The 18,245-nt window shown below is 35.5% G+C and overlaps 1 protein-coding gene across 1 annotated transcript; it reads left to right on the forward strand.

Annotated features, from left to right (window-relative positions):
- The first annotated feature begins 657 nt into the window (after window positions 1–657).
- tbx19 (T-box transcription factor 19) lies at window positions 658–17,656 on the forward strand. Its single transcript, XM_051705906.1, has 8 exons — window positions 658–875; window positions 2,507–2,771; window positions 9,092–9,226; window positions 10,318–10,379; window positions 13,200–13,261; window positions 13,395–13,583; window positions 14,637–14,772; window positions 15,444–17,656. Exons 1-8 carry the CDS (start codon window positions 658–660, stop codon window positions 15,679–15,681), a joined length of 1,305 nt encoding a protein of 434 aa, XP_051561866.1. The 3' UTR covers window positions 15,682–17,656.
- The last annotated feature ends 589 nt before the right edge of the window (window positions 17,657–18,245 follow it).

Raw genomic sequence — 18,245 nt, forward strand, 5'->3', positions numbered from 1 at the left:
GGCGAATCCTTTTATGACCCTATAAATGTAAGGTATGTCCAAAGAGTTTTTTTTACCTTGGCAGCACAAGAAGATCTTTATCTGTTCAGGGTGCTGAAAAGAACGAATTGTTCAAAAGGAATTTAGTAGCTAAAAAATATAAACATTACCAGAGCGTGATTTACAAGACATCATGTTAGCCGCAAAATAAAATGCCTTAATCTGGCCTTTTTTTTTTTTTTTTTTAAGTAGGCCATATTGTTTGTATTAAGTTTAGTTTGAACTTTCTGTCCAAATTTGCATGATATACAGTGTTTAAAAAAAAAAAAAACGCCAGCCATTGCCTAAATATAAATGTGAAGGTTGAGCATTAGAGTGGATATTAGGACTGAAACAATGAGTTGAGAATCAGCCACTTAATTAGAGCAAACCCACGTGACTGCAGGTTTGTCCTCCTGTCATAAGAACAGGTGGTCGCAGTAGGCTTTTGGTACAGCTCAATCATAGACAACGACTACTAAAAAGTATCTGACTTCTCTTTTATGATTGAACATTTCCACAAGTTGTTTATGTGTGTGTAGAAATTAAGTCTAAGTTTCCTCATAAATTATAGTGAGTTATAGTTTAAGCAAAGTTCTTTTCTACTTGTCAAGAGGGTGTGAGACTTGCCCATCACTCATGAAGGTGGAGGAAGAAACGGGAAACGTCGGCGGAGCGGTGGCCGCCAGTGAGTGCTGTATCACCAGACTTCTGAGCGTCGTGGAGAGCGAGTTACAGGCCGGTCGAGAGAAGGGAGACCCCACAGAAAAACAGCTCAAAGTCACACTGGAAGATTCTGAACTCTGGAGAAAATTCAAAGAAGTGACCAATGAGATGATTGTAACGAAGAACGGCAGGTGAGCCATCGCATCCCATCTGAGCAAGATGTCAAAGTTGAAAAAAAAAAATATTTTATTAAGCACAATGATTTCTTTTATTTATTTATTTATTTTTTATTTTTACAATTTTTTTTTTGATTTTTTTAAAAAAGTTTAGTTTTTCATAAAAGCTGCTAGAAAGCAGATTTGTAACTTTTCACACATAAACTTAAATAAAAACATTTATTAATAGGCTATTTCATAAATCTCATATTGATACAGTAATTCATTTATTTCAATTGTGGCAGAAATTCAGACGTTAAATAAGCTATGTTTATAACATTCAGTAATTAAATTTAAATAATGAAATGTGCTTCATGAAGACTATTATATTTTAACTGGATTTGTTACAAATATCAAATCTACTCTAATATTAGACTACTTTCAGGGGGAAAAAAGTATAGTAAAACTGGGGTGGTCCCTCAATGGGACATTATTTTGTACCTCTAGTTAAAATGTATAACTCATTTTGGGTATATTATTGTACCCTGCAGACCTGTTTTGTAATTTTTAATGGTTCATTTATAAAAAAAAAATTACCTTTTAGTCTCCTTAAGGGAACAACTTATACCCAAAACAAGCGTACCGCTCCAGTGATGGCTTTGTACCTTAAACAGAAACTTTGTTTCTGAATATTTTTAGTGCATAATAGAGTTTAACTAAAGAATAAGCATTTCTGCTGGACCATTATAAACACTATAGAAATGAAGATGCAGATATTTTTATTATTATTAAATATATATATATATATATAAAATTATTCTTTAAACACAGAAAAACTTGTTGCTCTTCACCCTTTAAAAGGAGGTTTTGAATTTGCCAGTTTTTATGTTTTGATTGCATTTTTATGTAATCCATCTGCATTTATGTCCTAATGCTTTACTTCAAGGCATGGCTATTATTTTGTGTCATTGCCATTGGCAGATCTTTTTTCATTTTGGAACAGACTGATTAATTTAATTGAATAGGCTTGTTGTGGTGTTGTCGAGCTGAAGGGTGACTTGACCAACTCTGTAGGTGGGTGTCCTTCCATTTGCAGCCGCTCTCAAACTTGTTCTCATCCATAAAATATAATCATAGGCAGAAAAAGTTGGAAATGACTAGCATTCAACCTCTCATGAAGTTTGTGCTTGTAAATGCTTAAGATTTGTTGGCAGCCAGTGTGAATAATTTGTATGGAGGGAAGTTTTTAATTTTTAATTTTTTTTAATTCTGGCATCATATGTTCACCCTCATTTCATTCAAAACCTGTGTGGCTTTTTTTCTCTCCATGGAACACAAAAAGAGATATTAGGCAGAATGTTAGTTTTAGCTGTAGTTACTATTCAGTTTCATTGTATGGAAAAAGATGCAATGAAAGTAAATGCTGACTAAGGCTAACATTCTGCCTAACATCTTTTGTTTCACAGAGTGGTTTGGAACAACATAAGAGTGAGTAAATGATGAAAGAATTTTCATTTCAGAGTAAACTATCCCTCTAAGTGTTCATACACATTTCGGTGTGTGAAAGCAAGAGAGAACCTTTTTTTTTTAGTCTACAGGAGCATCCCAGTATGCATTTTTAAATTGTTCATATGCCATAATTCCCCTTAAAATACTGTGTTTTGTAGGAGGATGTTCCCAGTTCTGAAGGTCAGCGTGGCAGGTCTAGATCCCAACGCCATGTATTCGTTCCTGCTGGACTTCAGCCCTGCAGATGGGCATCGCTGGAAGTATGTAAACGGCGAGTGGGTCCCGGCGGGCAAACCTGAGCCTCACAGTCATAGCTGTATATACATCCACCCTGACTCGCCCAACTTCGGTGCCCACTGGATGAAGGCTCCAGTGTGCTTCAGCAAAGTCAAACTGACCAACAAACTCAACGGAGGTGGCCAGGTGCTTAAATACTAACACCTACAGTACTGACACCACAGTGTATACTGATTACTGCCAAAATTAACTAAACAATAGCCCTCAACACTTTTGAACATTTCATTCAAACTAAAAATTTCTGAATATCATAAGATTTTAAATGATAATTTAAACAAAATTATTGGAACACTTTTTGGATGCTTAAGTCTCTGAATAAGTCTCTGACACTTAAGTATCTGAATATCATTGCATTAGATAAAAAAGTATTTAAACTCTTGGATGCTAAAATCACACTTAAAAATGTGCCATAAATATATCTTTATATTCCTTCAGACTCGAGTTATACAAATACAGGTATCTCCTGAGCTCCTCACACACATGTTCTTACTGTTCACATCCACTGTTGTTGTTTCCACATTCGTCTCCTGTTGTTTAGCAGCAATTACATCTAGTGCTTCTTCGTGACAGCAACGGCACAAGTGTGAATGTTGCTACCTTATGGATCCACTAATTAGTGCAAATAATTACAGGCGCATGCACATACCGTGTGTTCAGTGTATGCATGGTTAGAAAAATTGGGCCGCACCACTCAATGCTCAAGCACTCTAATGATGAAGAAATTTGCATCACGCATCCTGTTCACAGACACCTAGCGTTGTCATCTGACCGAAGTATACTTTGGGTTTTAGTCAGACATATAAATGTCTGAATATCATTGCATTAGTTAACCAAATATATATGGACACCTTTGAATGCCTAATTTACTCAAAAATGCCTGAATATCTTTGTATATCAATTTCTAACCAAGAGTGCTTCTGTAAACAAATGATGCAAGACTTTTTTTCTCAGAACTAACTTTACTCTTCTTAGCCATTTTGCATTTACTTTTAATCAGCTGGTGTCAAGGTGATTTTAGTGGCTGTATGAGGTCAGTTCCCCTCAAGTTCAAACAAGTGGACTTTTGCTGCCTTCACGTGCAATCGGAATTATCATAAATTCGAGTTTCCCACTCACAAGTTGCACATGAACGACCCCTTAAGTCATTATTATGACTGGGGAAATTTGTAGATGATTTTGATACCCGAGTTTCCGAGTTGGGAGGAGACTACAGTTTCTGTAGAGAATGACAGAATGTTTCTAAATACAGCTAATTGTTAGCCCTTACCGTTTTGGTCATATACATTTATGTACACTAACGGTCAAAACTTTTGAAACGCTTGACTGAAATGTTTCTCGTGATCTTAAAAATCTGAAGGCGTATGCTTAAATGTTTGAAATTAATTTTGTAGACAAAAATATCATTGTGCCACCATATTAATTTATTTAATTTTAAAACTAAAATGTAATAAAAAAAAAAATACTTTTTTTTTTTTTTTTTTTTTTTTTAAATTGATGACTTGGACCAAATAATAAAGAAAAGCAGCCAATAAGTTCCCAACATAGATGGAAACACCTTCAATACTGTTTAAAAAGCATCCCAGGGTGATACCTCAAGAAGTTGGTTGAGAAAATGTCAAGAGTACATGTCTGCAAATTCTAGGCAAAGGGTGACTACTTTGAAGATGCTAAAATATAACACAGTTTTGATTTATTTTGGATTTTGTTTAGTCACAACATAATTCCCATAGTTACATTTATGTTATTCCATAGTTTTGATGACTTTACTATTATTCTAAAATGTGAAGAAAAAAATGTGTAATAAAGAATGAGTAAGTGTTTAAAAACTTTTGACCGGTAGTGTATATAAGTAACCATTTGATGCATGTTGTACATTTTTACACTGAAAATAGCATGTATTTTACCAAATTTCCATCATTGTCAGCAGGCTAACTGAGTAACATGTATTATAGTGACTGGTGTCAAAATAAAAGTTCCTTAAAAAATATGTATGAATGAACCTGGCGTTGTCCATGTTACCTGTTCTTTACGACAAAAAAGCACTTGAAAGTGACATACTCGTAATTACCACTTCAGAAGTGGGAAGTAGAATAATTCCGATAGCACATGAAGGCAGCATTAAGTCCTAGCAGAGTAACCACATGTGCAGTTCATCACATTAACTTTGGACATGTTTCACAAAGTTTCAGAACCAAATGTTCAAGTAATTTTTGTCTAACTTTTGAACAATATATCTATTGTTTTATAATTTCAAACCTAACTAACTTCTTTTTGTGAAATGTTTTACTTGAAAAGTGTGTTTGTGCTATATTTCTTTAAATTAAAGGTCACTTGGTTTGATATTTTGTTGCTGTAGCACAACCAGTAGAGCAGAGTAATAAAAACAGCTGGCAATGAGTTTGCTAAGTGAACTTTGGTTAAAAACAGATGGTAAATGCAGAAATCTTAATGATTTTTCTTTAATGTAAGACCCTTTAGAACTCTTGTTCTTATGACAGCTCCCTCTATATTTAACTCTGTGTTGTCTGTTCTCCTTCTTCCATGTTTTATTCCCTCTCTGTTTGCTTGTGTAGGCCTACATCCATTCCTGGTTCTCTCTCCTGTATAATTGGCATAGTTTTGCTGTACTGTATGTAGGCAAAGAAGTAATAAATACAACAAAACGAAAAACTCACCCTACCCCACATTATCTACAGGTAGCGCTCGTGTTGTGCAGGTGCGTAGTGTTCTACGTGCCCTGTTCCGTAATCTTGAGTAGCCTCTCAGGGCTCTCGTTTGTCCAAACAAACCTCTGCAGCTTTTAGGAGTCTTGGCCTGCCTTTAATCACCCTGTGTGCTGCCACGGGGAAATTTCAAGTGCGCATTTATACAATTAGTGCTCTCCGCTGCATCCACTTCACCTATGGAGCCCCTTTGTTCAGCAGGGACGGCATGTAAACAGGAATAAACAGCTCTTAATTGCCACTTTTCTCGTTTAATGCACTTCCTGCCGTTCAGGCAGAGAGTGGTCTACTTCAGCTAGCCATCCTGGCTTTCAGCGGGGCTGCTGCGAGGTGCTCCAGCCCGCTCCATTCGAGTATGACTCCGCCACCAAATTATTATTGGTATTTACATGACCCCTCCCCTCCGCCCTCCTCTTCTCCTCTGTTCTTCTCTGTTGCCTATTAACCGGGGTTTTTAAACGCAGAGCTGGCACAGGAGAGGACGATGAGAGAGAACCAGCTCCAAATGAAATAATTGCTGTGGTTAGTTGTACATTATGGTAATTACCTCTGTTTTTTTCTATGCAAAATTAATTTAGCCATCAGTCCTTAGATGTTCAAAAAGGCAACATATTAAAAAAGGCAGTGGGGAGAGAAAAGCACACAAAGCCCTTTATGTCCCCTGTAGCCATGCAGATGAGTACCCCTCATCAGTCATTGTAATCTACCAATTAGAGGGAAAAAATCAGTTTCTGTCTCTCTTCTGCGCATCTCTTTCTCAGAATGTTGTTGATGTTACATTGATAGATTTAAACACTGTCTGCGGTCACTACAGTCACCTGAAGAATGTTTTCACACAAAGAATATAGACAATGCAGTGTGTAAATGTAAAAATTTTGTTGAGCATTTTACAGCAATAAATTGCTCAAAGTACAAAAGTATGAAGTAGTATGTAGATATAGGTAAGACACTTTGAAAGAAAAGAGATTGGAGAGTGTTTTTTAAGAGTAACACAGAGTAAGTGCATTAACAGTTGTTAAATAAAGAGTTGGTGAATTTATCACCAATAATCTGAAGATAAACACATTTGTATGTTTTGTGTAGGCTGCACTAGGAAAACAAACTTTTTGAATGGAACAGAATCCACTCTGAGCATCATTTGGTAGTCATTACCAATATGGCCTAAAATATAATTATAAAGGAATAAAGGAATTCTGTGTACTATGGAGCGCAACAGTAAGTCTTTTTCCCTTTCATTTCTTCCACAGAGATTTAATTAAATCCTTCATAAAAGAGTTCTAAGCCATGAACCAAACAAAGAAGCTCTAGGGTGAATAACAACATTACAAACTTTGATTCGAAGCAAAAAGGTATTTGAAAATCAGACAAAAGACAAAGGTACAAGACTGTATACTTAAAGGGATAGTTTACCTAAAAAATATTTTTAGAATAATACCTTGGCTCTGTAGGTCCTCACAATGCAAGTGAATGGGTACCAAAATTTTGAAAGTCCAAAAAGCACATAAAGGCAGCGTTAAAGTAAGTCTCCAGTATTTACAGTAAATCAATATCTTCAGGAGCAATATGATAGGTGTGGATGAGAAACAGATCAATATTTATGTCCTTTTTTATTATCAATCCCCACTTTCACTTTCATATTCTTCTTGTTTTGTTTTTGGCAATTTGCATTCGTCATGCATATTGCCACCTACTGGGCAGGGAGGAAAATTTATAGTTAAAAAAATACTGAAATATTGATCTGTTTCTCACCCACACATATCATATCCCAGGGGTTTAAAGTAATTGAGTACAAATACTTAAGTATTATACTTAAGTATTATTTTTGGGATTTGTACTTTACTTGCACTTTTCCTTAAGTACGTTTCCAAAGAAAATGTTTTACTTTTTAATATTTTATTTAAACTTGAAAAGTACTCACTACATTTTTGCAGATAATTTTCTTTCATCTTACTGGACTGAAACCGCATTTTCACTGCATCCGACAAATGACAGATGACAGACCAGAGGTCAGTCATTTCAAATTGAGTGTAGCAATGTGGGTGTGTGGAGTTCTGACCATCTGCAGAGGCGGAATTTTAGATCTGATTTACGCTTCGGATAAATTAAAATATTTGTGCGACTAGACTGTATTTGACCACCTGATTAAATGTGAAGTATTCATTCAAAACTATGAGCACGAAGTAAGAAACACTGACGTTTTTTGTCCTAAACTTTATTCGAAATGCCTTTTTTATCTTTCTCTATGTCTCAAGGGGCTGGGTGCTCTGAAATTGCAATTTGTGAGGCCCTCTCCTGTGCAACGAACATTGCGTAACTGCGGCAAAGTTCTTGCAAAATAAAATTATGTGGTTCATTACACATCTCAGGGCAGTTCTGAAGGGAAATGAAAACAGATGAGGTTTTTAAGATTAATGTTCTATCGAGATTTAAATGAACAAAACCGACCTCCCTACCTTAAACCTAAACCTAACCGATAGTATCATAAAAAGCAACTGTGACATGAAAAACAAAATTCTAAAGCAACCACGTGGTTATGAACTGATAATCTGCTATTTTACTCGTGATTTGTGTGAAAGGGAATAAAAGTCATTGTTGTATTGCCTCCAGTGTTCATTTCACCAGGAAATTGCTGTGTTATGTACAACAGGCCACATAAAATGTATTTTGCAATAATGTAGTTATTGTAAAATTATCCTTTGACCAGGTTGCGAATGTCACTGGGGGAGAAATATGACAATCGTCGGAGACAGTAAAAAGGCAACTTAACAAACCAGTCAAATTTAACAACGTCCCCCCTCACACAATCTCCTCTCTTGATTTCATTCTAACTAGGAAATAAGTTACTTTTTTAATATTTAAGTACAATTATAGTGAATATTTTTTACTTTTACTCAAGTATTTTTTGGCTTGACTTTGACTTTTAATGGAGTACAATTTTCACTCAGTATCCATACTTTCACTTAAGTATAATTTCTAATTTTTACACCCCTACTGAACATATAGATTTAACCACTGGAGTCTTATGGATCAATTTTATTCTGCCTTTATGTGCTTTTTGGAGTTTCAAGATTTTGGTACCCATTTATTAAATTGTGAGGACCTACAGAGCTGAAAAACTCTTCTTCTAAAAATCATTGTTTGTGTTCTGGGATGGCATAAGTGAGTAAATGATAACTCTTGTTTTAAAGTCATTGATTGTAAGTATATACAATATATTATAAAATATATTTTAATTTTATTGCAAAATATTCAGATATTTTCATATAAACAAGTAGTCTGAGGGAGACTGACTTGATTGCGTCATTCACAATGGGAGTGGACAGTCACTGCAGAGCTGCAGAGCTTGTTTGGCGTGCTTTGTTGGCTGATTTCCTGATTGGTGGATCTTTCTCTGCTGGACCATGGGTAGTGTCGTTCAGCTATTAAACACAATGTTTAAACAACAGAGGCTTATACCATTGATTAACAACCTCAGAGCTCACAGTAAGTCTGTCTTTTAAGGTTTATAAGTTATCGATAAAAATCTATTTGCCTATGGAGAAAATGAATGGGATTTTTACTTCTGGAACCCAACTGCTGTGCTCGATTTATACAATATGGAACTACATTTTAAATTAAAGTCAGTATGTAGTCTACAGTAAATTTACACTGTGTAATTTTAGTGAATTCTCCAGTAGAAGTCTAATCTGTTTTTTCTTTTCTTTTTGTGATTGTTTGATCTAGATCATGCTGAATTCTCTTCATAAGTATGAGCCACAAATTCATATAGTTCGTGTGGGAGGCAGCCACAGGATGGTGACCAACATCTCTTTCACAGATACTCAATTCATCGCTGTAACAGCCTATCAGAATGAAGAGGTTAGAGCATTTTCTCAACATTTTTACGATAAACATGCTTAAAGTGATAGTTCACCCAAAAATACTTTACTCAGCCTCATGCCATCCCAGTCTCCAGTATTTAAATCAATATCTTCAGGAGCGATATTATTTGTGTGGGTGAGAAACAGATCAATATTTATGTCCTTTTTTACGATCAATCCCCAATTTCACTTTCAAATTCTTCTTGTTTTGTTTTTGGCGATTTGCATTCTTCATGTATATTGCCACCTACTGGGCAGGGAGGAGATTTTATAGTAAAAAAAAAAAAAAAAGACTTAAATATTGATCTGTTTCTAACCCACACATATCATATCCCTTCTGAACATATATGTAGATTTAACCACTGGATCACTTTTATGTGCTTTTGGAGCTTTTTGGTACCCATTTACTTGCATTGTGAGGACCTACAGAGCTGAAAAAGTCTTCAAAAAATATTTGTTCGTGTTCTGGGATGGCATAAATGAGTAAATGAGAGAATTTTCATTTTTGGGTGAACTATCCCAGAATAAAAAGGTTAGAGCATCTTCTCAAAATGTTTAAAATAATTTACTTATCCTCATGCCATCCCAGATGTGTATGAAAGTGAGTAAATTAATAGAATTATTAGAATTATTATTTTATTTTTTATTTTTTGGGGTGAACTATACCTTTAAAAAAATATATATATATATATATATATATATATATTTTTTTTTTTCTGAATGTAAAATACAATGACTTTAAGAGTTTTTGGAAGAAACTGCACTGGAAAATCTCAGATTTTTCTTTTAAACATTAATATTTTAAGATTTTGACAATTGTAAGACATAGGAAAGTTATAATGTAGCCTCAAATGGAGAAGAAATATTTAAGATTCTGCAGGTCAGTTTTTCAATTCAGCTTTTTACTCAAATTGTTATGCTGATAACATAATTTGAAAGGAAACATTTTCTATCAAATTTGAAAAATTTGAAGCAATTTCACTAGTGGTCTTGATTTGTTTGACCAAATGCAATGTCTGTTTTCCCACTCGTTTAATGAAGGTTATGTACATTTGAAGTGATTAATCTGAAGTCCTCTTTTCTTCACAGATAACTGCATTGAAGATAAAACACAACCCTTTTGCTAAAGCTTTCCTTGATGCCAAGGAAAGGTACAATTCATCTAAATTACATAAAACAACAAACATGGTCAGTGTTAACATAAGTTTTCTTACTAGTTTAACAAAAAAGCATATTTCAACTCATAATGATATCATAGTGGGCATTAGAGCTAGTCAAGTTAGCATGACTGTGTGAAATCAGCCATGATTAGCAACCAATTATTAAGTGTTTATGATCTGAATGGAGTGAGTGTGTATTAAACAACAAACATTGTCAGTGTTAACAAGTTTTCTCACCAATTTAACAACAATGCCTATTTCAACTAATAATAATATCATAGCGGGCATTAGCGCTAGTCAAGCTAGCATGACTGTGTGAAATCAGTCGTGATTAGCAACCAATTATTAAGCATTTATGCTTTGAATGGAGTGAGTGTGTTAGTAAAGGAGCTTGTTGGAGAGGCAGTGTGAAGTGAGAGTGAGAGATTTTAAGCGGCTACAGTGAAGAATGTGTGAGAGATTACACAACAATGTTAGTGGAATGAGCTCTGAATAATTCAGCCCAAGTAGAGGTAGTTGTAGCCTCACAGGAGCAAATGTAAAACATACCTGTGAAAAACTGACATTCAGAAAGTGTTTATTTAAAAAAAAAAAAAAAAAAAAAACATACAAGCGGCAAAGGAATATATTTGCCATATATATCTGATTGACGATTGTTTTAACCATCATTAAATTACAATTTAAGTCCTAAACAGTTTAAATCACACATCACACAACATTTTTACTATAATACTTTGTTGTAATATGTAAAACAAAAGGCTGAAATACATTGCTTATTTATTAAATCAGCATAAATTAAAGGCAGTATAACAAATACTACAATGATGTATACATACAGTTGTGCTCAAATGTTTGCATACCCTGGCAGAAATTGTGAAATTTTGGCATTGATTTTGAAAATATGACTGATCATGCAAAAAATTTAAGGATAGTGATCATATGAAGCCATTTATTATCACATAGTTGTTTGGCTCCTTTTTAAATCATAATGATAACAGAAATCACCCAAATGGCCCTGATCAAAAGTTTACATACCCTTGAATGTTTGGCCTTGTTACAGACACACAAGGTGACACACACAGGTTTAAATAGCAATTAAAGGTTAATTTCCCACACCTGTGGCTTTTTAAATTGCAGGTAGTGTCTGTGTATAAATAGTCAATGAGTTTGTTAGCTCTCACGTGGATGCACTGAGCAGACTAGTTACTGAGCCATGGGGAGCAGAAAAGAACTGTCAAAAGACCTGCGTAACAAGGTAATGGAACTTTATAAAGATGGAAAAGGATATAAAAAGATATCCAAAGCCTTGAAAATGCTAGTCAGTACTGTTCAATCACTTATTAAGAAGTGGAAAATTCGGGGATCTCTTGATACCAAGCCAAGGTCAGGTAGACCAAGAAAGATTTCAGCCACAACTGCCAGAAGAATTGTTCAGGATACAAAGAAAAACCCACAGGTAACCTCAGGAGAAATACAGGCTGCTCTGGAAAAAGACAGTGTGGTTGTTTCAAGGAGCACAATACGATGATACTTGAACAAAAATGAGCTGCATGGTCGAGCTGCCAGAAAGAAGCCTTTACTGCGGCAATGTCACAAAAAAGCCCGGTTACAATATGCCCGACAACACCTTGACAGCTTCTGGCACACTGTAATTTGGAGTGATGAGACCAAAATAGAGCTTTATGGTCACATCCATAAGCGCTATGTTTGGAGAGGGGTCAGCAAGGCCTATAGTGAAAAGAATACCATCTCCACTGTGAAGCATGGTGGTGGCTCACTGATGTTTTGGGGGTGTGTGAGCTCTAAAGGCACGGGGAATCTTGTGAAAATTGATGGCAAGACGAATGCAGCATGTTATCAGAAAATACTGGCAGACAATTTGCATTCTTCTGGATGAAAGCTGCGCATGGGACGCTCTTGGACTTTCCAGCATGACAATGACGCTAAGCACAAGGCCAAGTTGACCCTCCAGTGGTTACAGCAGAAAAAGGTGAAGGTTCTGGAGTGGCTATCACAGTCTCCTGACCTTAATATCATCGAGCCACTCTGGGGAGATCTCAAACGTGCGGTTCATGCAAGACGACCAAAGACTTTGCATGACCTGGAGGCATTTTGCCAAGACAAATGGGCAGCTATACCACCTGCAAGAATTTGGGGCCTCATAAGCAGCTATTACAAAAGGCTGCACGCTGTCATTGATGCTAAAGGGGGCAATACACAGTATTAAGAACTAAGGGTATGTAGACTTTTGAACAGGGGTCATTTCATTTTTTTCTTTGTTGCCATGTTTTGTGCCATTCTGTTATAACCTACAGTTGAACATGAATCCCATAAGAAATAAATGAAATGTGTTTTGCCTGCTCACTCATGTTTTCTTTAAAAATGATACATATATTACCAATTCTCAAAGGGTATGCAAACTTTTGAGCACAACTGTATGTACAATTTTAATAGTATTTCAGTATCATTATGTTTTCACATTACAGTAATGAGCGATTTTTTTTTTTTTTTTTTATTATTTTTATTTTTTTTTTTTTGCATTACTGTAAGAAAATTATGCTTCATATTCCTTAAGATTAATATTATTTCTTATTTATTTCTTTTGATTATAGGATGAAATATGTTCCTTGCAGATATTGTGAGATTAACCATAGAAGAATATATAGTGAGACAAATGTAAAGTGGAGTAGGATATGAATTGATCTTTGCTTATACTGTTGATTTATTATGATATTACCAATAGGTTAATGTTTCTTTTGAGGTTTGTCTCATGGACAAAGCTTCTCTCTCTCTCTTTCTCTTTCTTCATAGGAGCCATTCAAAGAATCATCAAGAACCTCCAGCTGAAAACCAGCATGTGGGCATACCACACTGTTAGTGATTCATTTCCTGTGTCTTTATGTTTGCAAAACTGTAACTTAATATGTTCTTTCAGCTGATTTATAGACATTTTCATATAGAACAGTGTTATGTTAAGGAAACTGGTGTCTATTTTTTGGTTTGCAGATGGGTGGTTCATATCAAACCCAGACACTCTGTGTTCTGCAAGTGGTGGTAACTTTCCATACCCAGGAGGTTTACCACTCGCTCCCCACCATGGCTACAAACACTACCCAAGTCTGCACGGACACAGAGCAGCCCCGTACCCATCATCCTACTTGTCCCGCCACCATCATCACCGTGGTCACAACTCAGGTAACACATGATGCTTTAAAGGGACAGTTCACCAGAAAATGAAAACCCTGTCATCATTTACTCACCCGCATGTCGTTCCAAACCCATATGACTTTCTTATTCTGCGGAATACAAAAAGGTACATTTTGAATAATGTCCGGTCCTTCTTTTCAATGCAATGGCAGTGTCTAGTGATTCTGCTTTAAAGCTTTAAAAAGAATTCAAAAGTATCATAAAAAATTTGTCCATATGACTTGTACGTCATATTCCAAGTCTTCTGATGACATACAATAGCTTTTGGTGAAAAACAACCCGAAATGTAAGTAATTTTTCAGTAAAAAGTTTAATGTCCATCGCACATTCATGAGAGTTAACTTAATTGCTTTTTTTTTTTATTTTTTTTTGCTGCAGAATTTGTCCACTGCCATTGTATTGAAAAGGATCGGAATATTCTTTACAATTTTTCCTTTTGTGTTTCGCAGAAGAAAGAAAGTCATACGGGTTTGGAATGACATGAGGGTGACAGAAGTTTTGTTTTTGGGTAACTATTCCTTTAAGAGAACACAACTAGGATAACCTTTCAGTTCTAATAGAAGTGATAATTATAAACAACCTCTATCTTTAATATTTATTTTAAATACCCTTATTCAAAAGCTTTTTTAATATTGTACTGGGTTAAAAGTCCGTAAGTCCACTTTTAAAATGCTCTGATTTTGCATTTTTCTAATTTAATGTTTTTGTGTGTGTGTGTGTGTGTGTGTGTGTGTGTGTGTGAAAAGTTGAATTGAAATTACACACATTTCAGAATTTCTTAGTATTTGGCACATAGTTTTTATTTTCTTAGCTAATATCGCACATTTTCTTATTTAATAAGTGACCTAGAAATAGTTAAAATCTTAAATATTTCTTATTCATTTTACAGCAAAACATTTTACTCAAAACAGGTATTACATTTTCAGTCATTTGAATTCTAGATTTTCAATGTGGACTTTTGGACCTTTGTACCCCACTGTATTCATATCATCATTTTTCCATTTGACTCATTCCCTTTTTCAATTTTCTTCCCTTCTGAAGTGTCTCTGCCTGAGAATTTGAGTCCAGGTGCAGTGCAGGTGTTCTCTGGTAATGAGGGCTGGACAGGTGTGTCTCCTCCTGGTCCTGCTGCGATGCTGTCTATGCAGACTGCTCCAAGCTCACCTGGAGCCAGCAGGTCAGAATCAGAACCAGCAACCAAGAGAAAAAGAACCGATTGCAGACAGAAACCAGATCTTTATGCTTACAACACCATACCACATTATATCTAGCAATGAGGTTATCTGTTTTTATGTACATACAGTACATGCCTGCACCTAAACATCTATAAAAAAAAAAATAAAAATAAAAAATCCTCTATCCCTGCATAAAGGTGCTCTTGGTTTTTTTTATTAATTGCTAAACTTTTAAACAGAAGTAAATAGTAATAGTAGATTATTGCACTTTTGAATGTTCACATCATATGATCATCCACTTGTGGAATAAATGAATCATGGCTGACTGCGAATAGCACATTTTTACAATGACATTGGTAACTGAGAACTTCTGTTTTTGGTTGATGCTGCATCTACGCCCCCTAGGTGCCAGCGCAACCAATTTTACTGATTGCATCTTTAATATGCAAACAACTATAAGTACGTTTTAGTAAATTTCTCTGAAAAGTGTAAACACTGACTCTGTGGCACATAGAATCAAAATGTTGCTCTGTTTGTTTGAGTATTTCAACCAGCCCAACACAGCAACATAATAGAAATGTTACACTTCACTTTTAAATTTGCTTATCTGTGATTTTCTAGGTTATCAGTTTTCTTCGACAGTGTTCTTTACAAGTACTTGTTTTCCTCACAGTCAGTATCCATGCTTGTGGGCTGTGAGCAGCTGCACTGTGTCATCCAGTCCTCCAGGGGGCATTGTGAGCACCACACACAGCCAGGAGGAGCCTGTAGATGGTATCTCCACCTCCACATCACCCTGCACGTTACTGCAGATCCACGGACCAACCAGCTCTGAGGGTGGAGTTGACCAAGCCAGTCACAGTAGGGTGGGTGGGTTGAGCTGGCCTTCTGTCACCACCCATTCATTTTGAATGATCTTTAGACTGCAAGAGTGTACAAGAAATATTTTAAGAAGTGTACAGTTGGTTCTGATGTGTGTCAATAGCTCTGTCCCAAATTATGTCTAAAGCCCTTCCTCCAAATCCACACTTTGATGACATAATGCCACATAGGCTCTTTCCCAGATGGTGCCAACTGAACATTTAAAGGGGTCATAAGATGCTATTTTCTATAAATTTATTATCTTCCCTGAGGTCCAATGATAATGTTATGAAAGTGTTTTTGTGCAAAAAAAAAGTCACAATTAGTAATATATGATTATTTTCCACCCTGTTTTTGGCCCTCTGTCTGAAATGCTCGGTTTTGGCCTAAAGCACCTCCTTAATACTTCAACGTAAACACCCAAGGTTCTGATTGGCTAACATCATGCAGCCCCTCAAATTCAGCAAATTCAATCGGAAGAACATAAAACAAAATTGCAGGATTTACACAACACATCCAACACATTGCATCTGAATATATTAAACTGTTTATTTCAAGCGTAACTGTTAACACAGGGCACCATAAACTATCAAACAGTCATGATATTTGAAATATTCATGAATGAAATGGTTTACTTTTTTTTTTTTGTGTGAGAATGATTTTTTGTGTCTTTAAATGCCCCATCCTTTAATAACAGTTCTTTTGCAAAGCTTGAATTGTATTATGATGGTTCTCAAACAATCGACACTGACATGAGCTGAAAAAAATGAACACATCATAGCCCAAAGAATGGTGAAATTATGCACACATATACTGAAGGTGCACTGAGGTGTACATAGCCGGAAACACACCGAAACTGTCAAAGACGTCCATCGTCAAAGACGTCCTATGTTTATATACACCAACAATTAAAAATAGCGCAGATGGGTGAAAGAACGCGTCCATGACATGTTTGTGCTAAAAGCAACACAGGCAGCAGCTGAATGAAAGAGAATTACTTCTCCTTTTCAGAGTTGTAACTTGACACCGCGTCTTTAAAAAGAGGCATGGGATATGTATCAAGTGGTCAAAGATGTCTGGTAGTGCATGAATATATTCAAAAATAATCCAAAATAGTCCAGATTGGTCCCTTTTGGCATTATGATTGGAATAGTTAGCCACACAAGGCCTGCTCTCTTGACCTGCACACCAGTGGGCGGGGCCAAGGGTGCGATGACGCATGTTGTGGGATGTGTCAATACAAATGAGCAATGTTTTGTGACGTCAAGAACAGACACATTTCAAAACGAGACGTTTCAGCAGGGTGGCAGCTGGCAACTATAAATGCTCTTTTTAGACTGGGGAGGATGTTTTGAGTCCTGAAATTTACAGTATGTTTTTTAATGTACAGATACCCTTTATATTTCTAAATATCAAGGACAATTTGATTCTCCATTTCATGACCCCTTTAAATTGCAATGAAATTGCAATTGCGTAAAAATTACCATTTCAGATGTATCAAATTATGATCAATATATATCGATATATAATTAGATAGTACAGCAGAAAATAGTTCCGAAAGAAGCCAATGCATCAAGCACAACTCTGCTCTCTGCACTGCTCTCTTACTCTGGTTTTAAACTAGTGGTGTTTTGTTTTGTGTTTGTGAATGAATCAGTTTTTTTGAACGAGAACGAGTGATCTTAAATTAAATGAAACGTTCTCATTTACTTCCATTGTCTCGGTCGTGTTTTCAGCTAATCAGTTAAGTCAGTGATTCACTAAAAGATGCACATTTTTGACCACTTACTGTTGTAGAGATGAAATCTCCAGACATTGTCAGGGTGAACAAGCATTCCAGTTGGAAATATAGGGATTATTTTACATTTATTGAGCTGAAAAAAGCAGTGTTTTAGAAAGTAACTTAAAGTATTTAGTAATGTAATTACTTTTACGATTAAGTAATCTAATTATAATTTTAAAAAAATAATTAGTCATTTGTAATGGATTACTTTATTTGAGTAATTTTCCCAACATGGACCACAAGTCCACATCACGTGTGCCATTTGTGACAAGGCCACCTTTTAACGTTTTTGTGCTTTCAGTGTATTGTGAACCTCTGTCGTAATATCGTAATTTGGTTTACATTAAAATAATTACATTTGATCTGAGTACAGTTATTATATGTAGATGTTGTTTTTATCGACAAAGTCAATGACCATAAATCTTGGAACTTAAATATGTACATTTTTAACAATGAAAAAAGTGATCTTTTTTTTTTTTCTTAGAATGTCTAAATTTCCAGTCCTGTATCTTAATTGGTAAAGCATGGCGTGAGCAATGCCAAGGTCATGGGTTTGATTTCCAAACATCACACATACTGATTAAGAAAAATGCACTCCTTGAATGCATTCTAATTCGATTTGGATCAAAGCATATGCCAAATGCTTAAATGTACATTTAAAAAAAGATTCCTCCCTATCTTTTTTTTTTTTTTTTTTTTTTGCAGTCCCTTTTTTACATTTTGACTTAGTCTGGACAAAAGACTGTAACATCAAACATGTTACCTGAACATAGAACATATCTGACTAGAGTGACTCACAGAAAGAGCTTAATTCAACTGTGGTAAAAGTCA

This window comes from Myxocyprinus asiaticus, chromosome 9 (assembly GCF_019703515.2).
Source record: "Myxocyprinus asiaticus isolate MX2 ecotype Aquarium Trade chromosome 9, UBuf_Myxa_2, whole genome shotgun sequence".
Lineage (NCBI taxonomy): Eukaryota > Metazoa > Chordata > Actinopteri > Cypriniformes > Catostomidae > Myxocyprinus > Myxocyprinus asiaticus.

Bases quoted from the DNA above. Each gene is read 5' to 3' on its own strand.
- tbx19 (XM_051705906.1), top strand. From the start codon at position 658: ATGAAGGTGGAGGAAGAAACGGGAAACGTCGGCGGAGCGGTGGCCGCC. The intron at 10,380-13,199 runs GTACAATTCATC...CTTTCTTCATAG, and splicing joins TTCCTTGATGCCAAGGAAAG to GAGCCATTCAAAGAATCATC. The intron at 13,584-14,636 runs GTAACACATGAT...TCCCTTCTGAAG, and splicing joins TCACCGTGGTCACAACTCAG to TGTCTCTGCCTGAGAATTTG.